Source organism: Bactrocera tryoni, chromosome 2, assembly GCF_016617805.1.
Source record: "Bactrocera tryoni isolate S06 chromosome 2, CSIRO_BtryS06_freeze2, whole genome shotgun sequence".
Taxonomy (NCBI): Eukaryota; Metazoa; Arthropoda; class Insecta; order Diptera; family Tephritidae; genus Bactrocera; species Bactrocera tryoni.
In genome coordinates, this window is record NC_052500.1 from 55516101 (window position 1) to 55532608 (window position 16508).

At 36.9% G+C, this 16508-nt stretch overlaps 1 protein-coding gene across 1 annotated transcript; it reads left to right on the plus strand.

Annotated features, from left to right (window-relative positions):
* Positions 1 to 2451: 2451 nt before the first annotated feature.
* On the plus strand, positions 2452 to 9903 carry LOC120768765. The gene is given in 5 exon segments (XM_040095532.1): positions 2452 to 3712; positions 3846 to 4264; positions 8046 to 8292; positions 8295 to 9188; positions 9373 to 9903. Coding segments are annotated over 5 exon segments (3063 nt in total). The 5' UTR covers positions 2452 to 2625; the 3' UTR covers positions 9789 to 9903.
* Positions 9904 to 16508: the final 6605 nt, after the last annotated feature.

The window sequence follows — 16508 nt, forward strand, 5'->3', positions numbered from 1 at the left end:
TAAATTGATATTTTGGAGATGTTCAATTCCATTTTCATGAATCTCAATGATGATTTCGGATGATTTTTGAGGAATTCCTCACGACCATTTTGAAAACATTGAAACCACTCGCGCACCCTGCTATGGAATAGGCAATCATCGCCATAAACTTATTTCATCAATTGAAACATTTCGGTAAAAGCTTTACCAATTTAAAAACAAAATTTAATTGACTCTTTGTTCGAAGCTCATTTTCGCAACGATAACACAAACATACTCACATTTAAAACGCAATAACTTCTCTTCCATTCAATGAAATATCATGAAATTCTCACTGGACAATCGATAAAGATAGCAGATTCTAAAGCTCATATTGATGTCGCCACCAGGGTGCGCTAGATTCAAAAAGTCTTTTTTACATTGGAAAATATACATATATCAACGTACATATAAAGTTAGAAAAATTTTCTGTATATTTTTATGCAAACTAAAAGTGAGTTATCTTCAAAACAAAATTACGGAAATACTTAGACTTGAAATTTTAATGATGTTCTAATATTTACATGTGCTGCACTCATTGTCTATATTTTACTATGTTCACTCAAACACGCATGAATTATTAGGTCTGTACTCAGAGAATTGCAAGCTGTAATAGATTTCTTTTCTCATATTCAAGTACGATCCGTTCCTCTGGCTGATGCTGTTAGTTTAATTCATGTATTGTGATCAAATTGCAAGGTGAATTTTGTCCATTTCATATTCTTCAAAGTAATCCACTCCCGCTGCAATATACTTATGACAACGAATTTTCCAGTCATCAAAGGACACATCAAAATCCTCCGTCGTGATGGCGAACAGAGCCTTCTTCGATTCAGCTTTTATTAGCCAGAAGTTACACGAAGGTAAATCAGGCGAAGGCGGTGGTTTCGGCACGATATTAGTTAAAAATGTGGCGAAATGATCATGAATAACGAATGAGATGATGCATTATCGCACTTCCTTGTTCAATAAATTCAGACATAGTAAAAATCAAAGAATTCACTTTTAGAGCCTCACAAAACGACGCGCATCTCAAAAACTAATTAATATTTTGACGTGAAATTTAGCACAGATGTCACTAATAGTACTACCAACTTACAGAAAAATATACCAATTCGAAAAACACGCGAAGTATAAATTAAAAGTTCTATTTGATCATAGTGTTGCGACAAAGGACAAGTTTGAATCATTTGGAATCAGCTTATACATAATTTGGTTATAGGCTTTCAGTTCACAGGCAATAAATAAAATTGAACCATACTCATGGTTGTATGAATGAAATTTTCGAAAGTGTTTGAGTTGTCAGTATACACTGCTTTACTCCCTTACTTGCCGCACACATCTACATGTGTAAAAGGTTATGAATCAAAACCTTCCAGCAGGCGATCATATGTATATGTATATACAGCATTCGATGCTCTCACTTGCGTCTCAGTTCATACCTTTTTACCCAAGTATGCCTAACATGACTTGAATCAATACTACAGTACTCCAGTCAATTTGGTTCTACTCGTATCTTAGCCGCATTCGTACATTGGATTCAGGTAATTATCGCAACGCTTTGAGCTGATAAGATTTTACTTAAACCGAAGACGCTCACACCGTTTACTCGCTCGTGTTTGCCGAATAATAGATTGTCCACATTTCAATAAAACTATTGACGCTGGTCGGTACTCGGCTCATCAACAAAGAAGTGTGTGATCAGCCGAATTGATTTGTTTGTTTTTTCGGCACTAGTATTTGATCTGATTCAATCATATATGAACCAAAATCATTGTAAATCTAAATTTACCTGAACCTTACACATTAGCGGTTTGATGTTTTGTTCATGGAGGTATTTGTCTCTAAAACGAAAAATCAAAATTTTTATGCAAAAATTCCGCGCCTACCTGGTTGTAGCTTGTAGCTTCTTTGGTTACATCAATTGCGAAATATTACAAAAAAGGATATAATCCTTGTAACCTCTTTCTGTAAGAACTCTGAATAACTAAATGACACACAGGTTCCTTGAAAGTGCGCTGTAAATTAAATACTGCTAAACTAAGAATTTAGAAATAATGATGACTTATCCTTTGAAACCAGTAAGTTCTTATAGAGTCGACACTCAATCCTCTTAATACATTCCCCTACGTTCTTGCTTTTGATAAATGTTTCCTTCAAAAGCCCAATCTCTACACCTACAGTGCTCGAATGAAAAACTTGACTAAACCAACCTAATACTGAACATATGTACTATCATATGAGAGAGCTAATAAAATAGGATAACTTTAAGGCAACAATAAAGGTTACAATGTCTCTTATCAGTGTAATAAGTAATACATTGAAAATATTTCTAGACAAATACGATCCAAAGTGCACTGCAAAAATACAGGTGAGACTTATTTTCTCTTATAAATAGTCACTGAGTGAATCTAGATCACTTTAGTACACATAATAGAAGAATTCAAAACATATTACGGTAACAAAATTTTAAGTGTTAAAATCAAGAACTGAAATACATAGCTTTAAAAAAATTTCACAGGAATTAAAACGAAAACCACAAAGAAATATTAACAAATCAGAAAGTGGTTTTAACAGCAATCCAAACCGACAAAAAGGTCTTTCAAGATGGATTTTTACTTCGTTATTTTCTCCACAATATTTGCCCTATTGATCAGCTATCTACGCTACAAATATCAATATTGGAAGCTACTTGGCGTACCCCAGCTCAAGATGAATTATTTCCTTGGAAACCTCTTCCGCATAAAATCCATACATAAAACCGAACTTTTAAATGAAGCGTATCAGGAGTTTCGTGGTAAAGCAAAATTAGTCGGTACATACATTTTCACGAAACCTATAGCCATTGCACTAGACTTAGACTTCGTGAAGTCTGTGCTAATCAAAGATTTCAATAAATTCATCGATCGCTTCGAACAACGTAAGACAGTAGTCAGCGTTGTTCATCAGCATCTGTTTCGTCTGGAAGGCGCAAAGTGGCGTCCATTGCGCTCAAAACTTACACCGACCTTTACATCGGCGAAAATGAAGTATATGTTTCCCACGCTATTAAAGGTGGCACAACAATTGGAAGAAGCTTTCAACAAACAGTTGACTAAGGCATCGAGTGATGAAGTAGAACTGCACGATTTGATGAGTCGTTATACAACCGATGTGATTGGTCATTGTGCCTTCGGTGTTGAGTGCAATAGCTTGAAGGATCCAAATGTGGTATTTCGTCGCATAGGACATCGCATGTTCTATCCAGATTTTGTATCCATACGTCTACGTACATTTATGCTTACATACCCCGCTATCTTCAAATATCTAAAATTTTTCGATATCAAAGAAGTTCCGTCAGACATTGAAGAGTTCATATTGAAACTGGTACATGATACAGTGCGTTTGCGTGAAGAACAACACATACAGCGTAACGATTTCATAGATTTATTAATTGAGATGAAAAACTCCAAAGATACGAGAGGCGTACCTTCAATGGGTATTGACGAGATGGCTGCACAAGTGTACATCTTTTTTCTTGCTGGTTATGAGACCAGCTCTAGTAACTTGAGTTATGGGCTATATGAGTTGGCGAAGAATCCCCACGTGCAGGAGAAGGCGAGAGCAGAAATTTTCAGCGTTTTAAAGAAACATAATGGCGAGTTGACATATGAGGCTATGATGGAGATGACATATTTGGACCAAGTTATAACAGGTAAGCTGACGATTTGAAATTTTTTCTATGAAACAATTATACAAACAACATGTTTTTTTGAAACAATTTATGAATATTCGAACTAACTTATTAACCGCTATTGAAAAAATCTTCTTGTGTATTTCGCTTTCAGAGGCTCTACGTATGTATCCAGCACTTGGCGCTCTCAATCGTGTCTCAGTTGACGACTACAAAATACCCGATACGGATATCACACTTGAAAAGGGCACTCTCATCTACATACCCGTGAAAGAGATACATTATGATCCGGACATCTATGACAATCCAAAGGAATTCCGTCCGGAACGCTTCCATCCCGATGAAGTGCAAAAACGTCACCCTCAGGCTTTTCTCGGTTTCGGTGATGGACCTCGTAATTGTATTGGTCTCCGATTTGGACGTATGCAAGTGCGCGTTGGCTTCATAACTCTGCTCAAATCTTATCGCTTCAGCTTCTCAGAGAAAACACCAGCAGAATTAGAAATTTCTAAATTTAGTAGAGTACTTGTACCGCGGAGCAAAATATGGCTAAAGGCCGAAAAATTGGAAAAATAAAAATCGTTGAAATATCAAGTTTGAATATTTGATACTTTTTTTCCACGAGAAAGTGATTTTATTTATTTTATTATATACATTTAACTGTTAAGATATATTATGTTAAATGGTAGACTTCTATGAATTGATTATAAAACTTCTCACAAAGTACCAGATAACTTTGAACCGATCACAAAATTGTTAAAGCGGCTACGTCTCACGATTCGCAGAAGGTATGCCTGCCGAGATGTTTCAATCTCTGTCTGCAAAAGGTGAGTGATGGAGTAGATGTTGTCTGGATGTTTCCACCTAACCTTCGCAATTTTTCGTGAAACATGGGTTATTCTAAAAATTTACAGCAACAAGAGCTCCTTAACCAACCATCTATAGAGCTATGCTGTTTTCACATGTTTTCGTAGGCATTTTAATATAGGAGTACTGATGTTCAGATATAAAAAAAGTTTTTACAGTGATCAGACAACTTTTCTTAAGAGACTATGGGTCTGCTGCTGCAGTGCATCAGAGTTTGCAAGTAAAATGAATTCATACGCCATAGTGCGCAAGAATTGGAGCTGTGCCGATCCATTTTATGGAAGATTTTGAGGAGTGATCTTGCCATGCGGTTCATGTAAAAATGTAAGCCGAACAACAAACAAATACGACGCATATTCGTCCACCGATCCCTACTTTCACAAGAAAATTTTGACCAACCATGAAGCTCTCATTTGGTCGAAGGGGTTCGCTACTAAGCAGAATTGTCGCATTTGAAGTGATTACTGAGACGCCATTGCATCCTCAAAAAGTCTGCTTTATGGACGGAAAGAATCATTGACCCATATTTCTTCAAAAATTAAATATTTCATAATGTTACAGTCAACTCGAAACGCTAGATACATTCCGGATGTTTTAGTGAAACTCAGACTGCATCTTCTAAAACCTGTTTAGTAATTTCCGTAGAACCATATGCGTGTGCGCTCAAATAACCAACCTTCGGAATATAGAAATGGTCCTCGTACTGCAATATCGGTGGGAGCTTACTAGCTGTGTCACCTCTGCTGTGAAGGGAACAGTTCACAGTAGTTGCAGTGCTACAACCAAACCCGCTTTGAGGCGTAGATGGGCTATAGTCCATGAAGACCCAGACCTCGAAAGCATTGAAAGCGTAAATACAATGGAAAAGAAGCTCTGCTATGCTCTCCGGGAGAGGCCAAAAGTGCTATGTCGACGATAAAGACTAGACTGAAAGCTAACCCCAGTAAAAAGGAGTTGAAGGCAAAAGCGACCTACAAAGCAGCGGTGAAAGTCCATTAAAAGCTTATCTGCAAGTTCAACCAGACGAAGAACTGAAGGAGGAAGAGGAAAGATTGGCTCCGGCTACAGCAAGAATAGAAGAAGGCCGGAAATATTACGCATCGAGGTCGTAATTCACATCCTTGGATCTGAGATTTGCAAACCGGATCGAGGAAGGAATTGCAGCCAAAAGGCATGGGTTGGTTGAAAATCAAACAACGGTGCAGACGAAATGACCGGGGAAATAGGACGACGCTGTATAGCTAAACGCCAGACTCCATCGAGTGAAACCCTCAACTTTCAGGAGGCAACGGTGGCCAGCGAGATAGCTAAGAGGCGTTTAATCATGTGTCTCATCGACCGAAGCAACTCCATACCGAAGGCGAAAGGCGGTAAAACCAGAGGATGCTCGGCGGCAGGAGACAAAATCCTAATTTTCCGACAGAAGATTGGAGGGTCTAGAAGGTTACCAACTCCGGCAATCTGGTAGCCAAAACTACATCCTCCAAATTAACAAGTCGGCCGAGCATATTTTATACGAACGGGTCGGGAAGATGGCATGGGGCGTAGGTAGCGTGTACCTTCATCTCAAGAAGCGCGACCAGCCGACAAAGACGAAAACTCGCTAGAGATGCAAGATGTGGAAAAGAATCTAGGAGAAATCCAAAGACACATTTAAGCTCCATGAAGCAGATAAGGGTGAGCCGAAGACTGAACCCAACCTCGTGATGAAACCCGAACAAGAAAGTTAAGATTCTTGAAGTAAATCTGCATAAAAGTAAAGTAGCCTCTGCCGAAGTCCTCAACAATCTAAAGAGGATTGAATCCATGCGGCTTTAGTTCAGGAGCAATGGACACACATGCATGGGGTAGCGTTTATACCAACGAAAGAGGTGAGTCGTTACTTAAATGTATAACGACAAGTAACATAGCTGTAGCTAACCGGGGGTATTAACCAACATTTATTGGGCCACAATGTATACTAAAAAAGAAGCTAATGGTCGAGGATTGGGAGGCACTTCGTAAACCCTCGTTTTCTACCAGATTTTAAGTAGAATTCCCAATATGTATAATCTTCTGAAGTTCTAGGAATACTAACCAGATCTACATAGGAAATGGTATTAGGAACTTTAGTTAGGCTAGTTGACGGATTTTGCCCTCTAGACAGGTCAAAACTTACTGGCATCCCATCAAATGTATGTTGACGATACATGTATAAAGTGCAGAGGAGTCCTAAGACTTTGTTCCGCACTATCTTAACCTATCAAATTCTGTATGACGAATACTTCACCTCCAACTAAACTAAATCTCCATTTGGCAATATTAAGGTAACCTAACCTAATTTAGAAATAAATGCACATTGAAATATCTTTCAAGTTTGTTAATTATTCGTTACAATACATTTCAAATGAACAACCAGCATAGGGATAGACTTTTTTATGCAGTTTACAGAAACAATCTTCAGCATCTCGTGATATCATCATCTAATGTTTCTTTCATATAGGTTTTCCGTTATGGAATTATTAAATAGTCACATTGTCATAGGTCGGGTAAATTTCGGTTTTTTTGGGATACACCTTATACTGAATATTTTCCCTACTTTGCGCTTCTCCAATTGCGAGGGTATAAAAAGATTACACCCGATAAGATAAGACGAACTTTGATTTAAAGAAATATAACACGTTACTTCCTCCGCTCTGGAAGTCAGTTGAGTTCCCAGAGAAATATTGACACAGTAAAGCTAATAAATAAGTAAATATGCCTCTAATACTGGACCATGTCCCTGAAAAAGTCATAAAAGCATTCACAGATAGGCGTGCACAAACCTAATAACTTAGTAAACAAATACGACAACATTGTGAAAATAATTAAATAAACATACTCAATTATCTTTTTGCGAACGGCAAGATAAGATAGCCATCTTCCCAGTTTGATTAAAGTGTACTGTGATATCGTTTAGATTTTTTCATACTTTCATGAGCTCTACACCTAATAAAATAATGAAGTGTATATTCTTTACCTGACAGATATAAACGTTTCTGAATTGCGAGTCAGCTAAACAAATAAAGAAAGGAATAAGGGATTAAATTCGGATGTAACCGAATATTTAATATATATATACATATATATTTCTAATGTTACCATTGGCGTGGTTCACAGGTCTTACGAAAAACCGTTAGGTGAAGAAAACTACAGATAGTATACTTTATTGCAATATGTTGCGAGAGTATAAGAATATCTAATCTGCTAGATGCGCGCTAAAAGTAAAGAGTTATACTTATATTATTAAATATAATACAAAGTAGTAGTATGTAATCCAAGGTGATTTATCGATGTTCATGAGAAACTATATAGATAGCTACTTGCATTTAAATGCAACGGTGTTTAGGGCGTCTAGTGATAAAAAAGGTATCAGCTTCTAAGTCAGGCGATAATCATTATTCAAACGCTGACTGGCGCGGAACTTACAACGACGAACTCGTTCTCTTAGGTTCACCGAAACCTATAGTGGTCAAAAACCAACCTCAAAAAGTCAATAACTCATATAGTTCCGGCTCAAAACTTCGCACACAAGATGGTTCTCTCTTTTGTTATATTCTCCACGCTTTGTTTGCTACTGGTCAGCTACCTACGCTACAAGTTCCAGTACTGGGAACAGCGTGGAGTGCCACAGGCAAATACTAACTATCTTGGAAACTTCTTCCTCATAAAATCTATGCATAAAATGGAACTACTACGCGAATACTATAAAACATATCCTACGGTACCTACGTTTTCACCAAACCCATACTCATTGTATTTGACTTGGACTTGGCAAAGACCATGCTAATCAAAGATTTTAACAAACTTATGGATCGCTTTCAACGACGCGAGAACAATACGCACAAGTTCGACATTCTCAATGAGACGCTTTTTCGTGTGGGCGGTGACAGGTGGGGTCAATTGCGCAAGAAACTTACACCGATATTCACAACGGCGAAAATGAAGTTTATGTTTCCCACGCTGTTGACGGTGGCGCATCAATTGGAAGAGGCTTTCAGCGCGCACTTAGCTAAGACGCCAAGCGGTGATGTAGAATTATACGATTGGATGGCACGCTTTACCACCGATGTGATTGCTCACTGCGCCTTCGGTGTTGAATGCAATAGCTTAAAGGACCCTACTGTGATATTTCGTCGCATGGGACATCGTATTTTCCATCCAAAGTTTATATCCATACGTCTACGTACATTTATGCTTACATATCCTGCTATTTTTAAACTTTTGAAATTTTTCAACATCAAAGAACATTCAAAAGACGTAGAAGACTTTGTGGTGCAGATTGTACGTGATACATTGCGTTTGCGCGAAGAACAAAACATACAACGTAATGACTTAATTGATTTGTTGATTGAGTTGAAAAACTCACAAGATAAGGAAGGCGTGCCTCCAATGGGTGTTGAAGAGATGGCTGCACAGGTATTTGTTTTTTTCACTGGCGGCTTTGAGACCAGCTCTGCTGGCTTGAGCTGTGGGCTATATGAAATGGCGAAGACTCCCCACGTACAGGAGAAGGCGAGAGCGGAAATTAAAAGCGTTCTTGAAAAACATAATGGCGAATTGACATATGAGGCTCTGATGGAGATGACATATTTGGATCAAATTATAACAGGTAAGTTGGACACAGGATATATTTTCCATTCCTTATAATTTTGTTTTTTCATGGGAAATTTATCGTAATAGCCGAAAATATCTAAATTTCTCACAAGCATTTTCATCGTTTATATATTTAAGTATTTAATTAAAATAATAATTTTTTGCAATAAGAGATTCATATTGTTTTATTTTGCTTTCAGAAACAGTTCGCAAATATCCACCGCTCTCTGCTATTACTCGTATCTCGACTGATGAATACAAGTTGCCCGGCACAAACATTACCCTCGAGAAGGGCACACATATTTATATACCCATGAAAGAGATCCATTACGATCCGGATATCTATGAAAATCCTCAAGAGTTTCGCCCGGAGCGCTTCCACCCAGATGAAGAGCAAAAGCGTCACTCTCAAGCCTTTCTCGGTTTCGGTTTTGGACCACGTAATTGTATTGGTATCCGCTTTGCTCGCATGCAAGTGCGCGTTGGGTTTGTAACTTTGCTAAAATCTTATCGCTTCAGCGTATCGGAGAAGACACCAGCACTTATAGAGTCTGCTAAATTAAATTCAGTAGTTGTGCCTGGTTCCAAAATTTGGCTTAAGGCAGAAAAATTGTGAAGATAAAACTTATATTACTACATTATTCTAAGGACGCTGAAAGATAATCTGAATTTTAGAATTTTTAATAAATAGTACTTATTAAATTTTAGGTCGAGCAGATGGATTGATATGTGCTTTATTTATTTTTTGTTTATTTTAGTAACTCTCTAGCTCAGTAGTGCTCTATTCCTTTAACAGTTTCTGAAAGTCAGACGAGACATACTCGACACACATTGCTGCATGAACGGAAATTGCTTTATGTGCAATGTATTAATTATTAAGATTGGGTTGAGATATTAGAAGATCAGAGACAATAAAAGAACGGATAGTTATGAGATAAGACTACCATACTGATACTACAGTACACTACTAATAAAAATATCTCTTTTTGCGAAGCTTAATTTTATTGACAGAGCTTAATTTCCATCGGACAGTTTGTATGGCAGCTGCACGAACTTTTACAAAAAAATACACCGATCTAAAAAATATGTTTGCTATATTCTCCAAACTGCCTCCGTCTGTACAAGGACATGAATTTGATAGTTCAGTTTGTATGGCAAAAGTAGTCGAAACCGCATTGATATTATTTTAGTTCAGAGAGAATATATTTTTTATAAAAAATTTGGCCTTCTAGCTAGGTCCTCTAGCCATCATACGCCTAACATGAGGTCCTTCGTACTTTTATTTGGTTTTATACCCTAGATACCCGTCAATATAAGAGTAATCTTCATGACATTCAAGTAGCGCCTCTTCCTGGAAAGAGTGTATTAGATTGGGTTAAGTGGCTGATGCGTCCACATGACGGGGGATAGCATTTAGACGGTTACATATATGTATATAGTCCTTTGAGGAGCCCTATGAAAACCTCCTTTACTTTGATATTAACTATGTGAAAAGTGACCTGAACCTATCACAAACCTTATAAGTAAGTAGTTATTGCTATTTCCGCTATTATACCTGGACATTAAAATTTATATGATCCGTGGTGCTTTTGCTTTGATCTGTCAAATGCAAGCCGAATGCACGTGGAATGTTGCGATGATTCTATGTCATTTTCTTCCAAACAACTGATGCAACTGGTGTCTGGTAAAAACCTACTGCACAATTACCGAAAGGTCAGTGTGGAGTTAAAATTTTTAGAATCTTACAAAATGTACTTTGCAGAAAGTGAAGAGTTTACTAGACCCCATAGAATTTAAGCCAGAAGGATCTTGTGACGCTTGCCGAGGTGGTCTGCGGCCCAATAGACCGGTAATGAACTACAAAAAAGCTAACCAACATTCTAACCGTTCCACAGTTATTGAAGTACATGTCGTAGGCTGATGAGGTTAGCCTTGTAGATTCCTAAAATACCGCTAAGAACAAGTATCCACACTCGTCTAATGGTGTAGTAACTCGGTGATAGCGATAAGGAGTCTAGACATACTTTCACTAATTTTGAGCGCACCGTCAGGGAGCTCAAGGCTAATTTCACTGTTATACTTACGGAGTGGATAGTAAAGAAGCTGCACTTCGCAGCAGCAGATCTACTGCTACCTTTATGGCAACCCTTTCATTTGAAAGACGCTGTAGTGGTCAGGAAGCCAAAAACTGGAGCAGGCTCCCTATCAGTTATGTGAGCAGAGAAGCGATAGCCAGGGCTAGGGTCTAAGACGTGGAGATTCAAGTTCTTTGGAATGAAATCATAAGCAGCTGTCGCGCCCATTGATCTTCCTTCTAAATCCATCAGTGCCTTACGCAGCAAAGGATTATATATTTATATATATATTTGTGCATATACATATATATATTTGGTTTTCTAGGTATTTAACTCCCTCAGCAGGACGAAGACCTGCTTTATTCTTTGATGGCAATCAGCCTCTGAAATTTTTTTTTTGTAGTGAATAAAATTTGTTCGGCCATTAAAAGATTTATGGAAATGCCATTGGTATTCCGAAACTTCCCTCAACCCTGGAAGCTAATTCGTCTGCGTAGATTCCATTCCGCGTACTACCCCATTTCGGCACCATCGTTCTAAGGCATAGCAGCGAAGTTTGAAGGTTAGACGCTTAAGGTTCGACCCTGCTAAGTTCTATCAGAAAACCACGGGAATATACATAAAGCAACTATATTTACGGATAGCCAGGCGACGGTCCTGGCCATGGCTTCATCTATGACAAATACCAGCATAGTTCACAACTACAATAGAGCACTAAGCTCAATAAAAGACAAGCTCCAACTAAACTTGGGTTCCCGGCCACAGGAACATTTTCAGTAACGAAAAAGCAGACGAGTTGGCAAAGGCAGGAGCTTTCCTCAACGAATCCGAGGCGGAGCTAATACCAAGCCCGCTAGGATCGAACAAAGGAGATATCAATAGGCAATTTCAACAAGTTGCAAATAACAGGTGGAAAAACATTACAAAATGCGTCATAACTAAACAATTATGGCCAAAATAAGACAGGAAAGTAACCAACGACTTATTAAATAGGTCAAGAAAAATAATTTAAAGAGTAACAGCTACCACGACAGGGCACTGGCCATTTGGTGAACATGCATCCAAATTGGGTATGCCCTACAACGACATCTGCCGTGGCTGCGGAGTAGCAGGGAACAAGGAAACAATCTTCCACTTTCTCTGTGAATGCCCAGCTGTAGCACAGATCCGACACAAAACACTTGGAATCCATCAAGCACCAAACCTTGAATGGATTTCCACTAAAAGCATATCGGACATAAGTAGTTTCATCGAAACCTCAAAATGGTTTGAGAGAGAAGGTGAAACGTAAAGCAGATACAGGAGGTTCTACGAATAGTGTATCAAAATGGCACATCAAGTGCTAATTGAGCCCGATAGGGCTGCACTTCTACCTACCTACCTATGATTTAAAGAGGTATTCATTTTCACTTTTGTTGCTCCCTACAGGAATTAACCATCAGTTATGTGAGCAGAGAAGCGATAGTCACCGCGCCATAGTACTTCTATGGATATCTTTAGTATAATTTGTAATGTAATAACTTTGACCGGAACTTCTATTCGAATAAGCGTATATACAAACATGATATGGAATGTGGGAGAGTAGTAACAATCCGATACTGGGTTAATGTAGATAAATAGTGAACCTAATTAGCTAAAAAGAGATATCTGTAAAACTAGACCAGATTCCTTAAAAAAATTACTTTGATTTTGATTGTTTAACAAACAAAACCGCAAACAATATAAAAAAGATAGTACTCACTTTGAAATATCTTAGCTAGACAAATAAAAGAAAGAAAGAGAGACTAAATTCAATTGTAATCAAACGTGATTAAACACTTTCAGGTGTTGACAGAACTTTATATTAAAGAATGTTGCGTTAGGATTTAAAATTCGTTATTCTTTGGAATTGTAAATGATGATAATGAAATTTTGTATATCTCTATCTTATATTTAGTTTATACTCATTTCGTTTCAGTACCACATGCTGCCGTCATATTAATATTAAAAACAGTCTCAGTGACTCATATAAGATATATGAGATATAAACTTAACCAAAGATTCGCAAGAATCGGAAATCTTTATATTAGAATTAGGAGTTTAGACCAAAGCATAGAATTTGCCCAAAATATGCGGTTGAAATTCAAATGGAAATACAGAAATCATTATTATGAGTATATTGGGTGTATCAGGTATTTTGGAGGTAGTAATAAATAGGCTGTATGGGGTATTTATCTGGTATATTGGGGATAGGATAAGTTCTGGACCTATTGAATTTACTTTGGCATTAAACATAAATGTTCTTGTGATTGCTTACCATCAACTAATATAGCAAAACTAACAATAATAATTATTTTTATTAATAATTGGGCCCAGAGTTTATTAATGCAGCCATTTACCAAAATTATACGCTCTCTTAATACACAGACATAATGCGAAAGTATAAAAGTATCTAATCATACAACTGCTAGATGCGCACTAAGAGTAAAGCTTAAAATTACATTAATAAAGATAATACTAATCAGCAGCATGTGATTCAAGGAGATTTATCGATAATCATGAAAAAATATAAATAAAAAAACATAATAAATAATAATAAAGAAACCTGTTTGCAACTATATGAAGGGCGTTTGGGGCTATTAGGAATAAAAATGTATTTGATGTAAAGTCAAGCGATTGCCTTTACGCAAACGCCAATTGCCGCGGAACTTACAACAACGCACTAGTCGATTTAGATTTACTGAAACCGAAAGTGTATGGCCGAGACCGAACTGTGAAAAATCAAAAATTAGTTAAGCTCCTTTACACACAAAATGGTTCTCTCTTTAGTTATTTTCTCCACGCTTTGCTTGCTGCTGGTTACCTTCCTACGGTACAAGTTTCAATATTGGGAGAAGCATGGGGTGCCGCAGCCAACAACTAACCACCTTGGAAACTTTCGTCTAATAAAGTCCATGCATAAAACGGAACTATTACGCGAATATTACGAAAAGTTTCGTGGTAAAGCTAAATTAATCTGCACGTACGTTTTTACCAAACCTATAATCATTGTGTTCGATTTAGACTTGGCAAAAACGATACTAATCAAGGATTTGTAGTCTTACGGCGTAAGACCTAAGAAAAATTTTGTATCTTGAATTATTATTATTAAATAAAAATGTTCTCATTAAATGAAATAGAAGAATCATGTTTTTTTTAGCAAGATTTTCTAAGCCTCTCTTTATTTGCGTTATTATTTTGCTGGAAAATCAAAATTAGTGTTGGTTCATGTACAGTATTGCTGCAAAAAAGCTCTAAGAAGTTTACATTTTAACTGTATTAGCAAAAGCTTTTTAGCTAAAGCTGTCAAGCATGTATTTTCACTTTGCATATCAAAAATATGTGCTTCTAAAAGCTTACATGCCTAAAGCTCCACAGCAGTAAAGCTGTGAAAAGCTTCTTGGTTAATATTTATGTTCAATAACAGAATACAGTAAACAGTAAATGCTTGTGAGGAGAGTTTTGCAAGGCAAATGGAGCGTAGCCACTTCCCAATACTCAGAAAAGTTTAGTGTTTAGAGGGTAAATTGAATTTTATTTCTGAAGATTATAATTTTTTTATTTATATTTACACAAAATATTGATAAAGTGCTTTTTATAAAATCAATAGATATATGTAAGTTTATATTATATTTCCCTACTTTATAATGTTTTAGCATTTATTGTGATGGTGTTAAGGCGTCCGACCAGTTTAGGATTGTTTTTGTCATATCATTAGCAATTCCATCAAATAACGAATTATAAATCTAACGCAACATTATTTTATATAAAGTTTTGTCAAGACCAGAAAGTATTTCATCACCTTTGATCCGCGCAAATTGACGAACATCCGGCTACATTCGAATTGAGTCTCCCTATCTTTCATTCATTTGTCTAGCTGACTGGCATTTTAGAAATATTGATATTATTCAGGTAATTAATATATAATTAATTTTTTATTTATGTAGTGTAAAGCTTATAAAATTACAACTATAATAAAATCCATGATATTTCAATGTGAGTACTATTTTTTTTTATATTGTTCACGGTTTTGTTTGCTAAGCTGTCAAAGTGACCTTTTAAGGGATCTGGTTGAGTTTTACATACTTATACATATCTCCCTCTAATAAATGAGTTTCTACATATTTACTTTTACCCAGTATCGGATTGTTACTACTTACGTCTCCTAAATTCCATGTGTTCTGTGATTATACTAACTAAATTTAATATAAATGTGCCAAGCGTATGAAGAAAAAGTTAAACAGTTTAATACATGGTGCGTTCCAAAGTAAATAGGACTTTTCGAACTAGCGACCCATGGTGGCGCCATCTATATGTCGACTGGTGCGTTAGAATCCGCTATCTTTATCAATTGTCCATTGACATGTTTCACGACATTTCATTGATTGAAAGTGAAGTTATTGCGTTTTAAGTGTCAGTATGTTTGTGTTATCGGTGAGAAAATGAGCTTCGAACAACAAGCCAGCATTAAATTTTGGGTAAAACTTTCACTGAAACGCTTCAGTTGATGAAATAAGTATATGGGAATGATTGCCTATCTCATAGCAGAGTACACGAGTGGTTTCAACGTTTTCAAAGTGGTCGTGAGGACATAAATGACGATCAACATGTGGGCCAATCACAATCCGTGATCACCGAAAAATCCACCGAAACTCTGCGTGAATTCATCCAAAAACAGCCGAAATCATCATTGAAATTCATGGAAATGGAATTGAACATTTCTAAAAAATCGATTTATCGCAGTTTGACCGATTATTTGGGCTTACGAAAGGTGTGAGCACGGTTTGTTCAGCACAAATTGACTGACGACCAAAAATTGCTCAGAATCCAACATTCGAAGGACGATTATTTGACCAAAAATCACATTTTAACCATTAACCACTCCCCGTATTCACTTGATATGGGACTGTGCGACTTCTTCCTCTTCGGAAAAATCCATTTACTTATGAAAGGAAAGCGTTATGCAGACGTAGAGGCCATTCAAAAGGCTTGCACCGGCATACTTCGACATGCTTTTGGACCATGCAGAAAGCTGTATTGAAGAAGAAGGAGACTATTTTGAATAAAATAAATTGATTTTGCCGAAAAAAAACCATTTATTCTGTTTTTTTAAGTCCTGTTTACTTTGAAAAGCTCTTTGTTCATATCCCTAGTAGTGTGCCAACGTAGAAGAGGAACTGTTAAAAACTATAAGATAACGTTTTTATAAAAAAATAAATATTTTTTACCATAAAAGCTTTAAT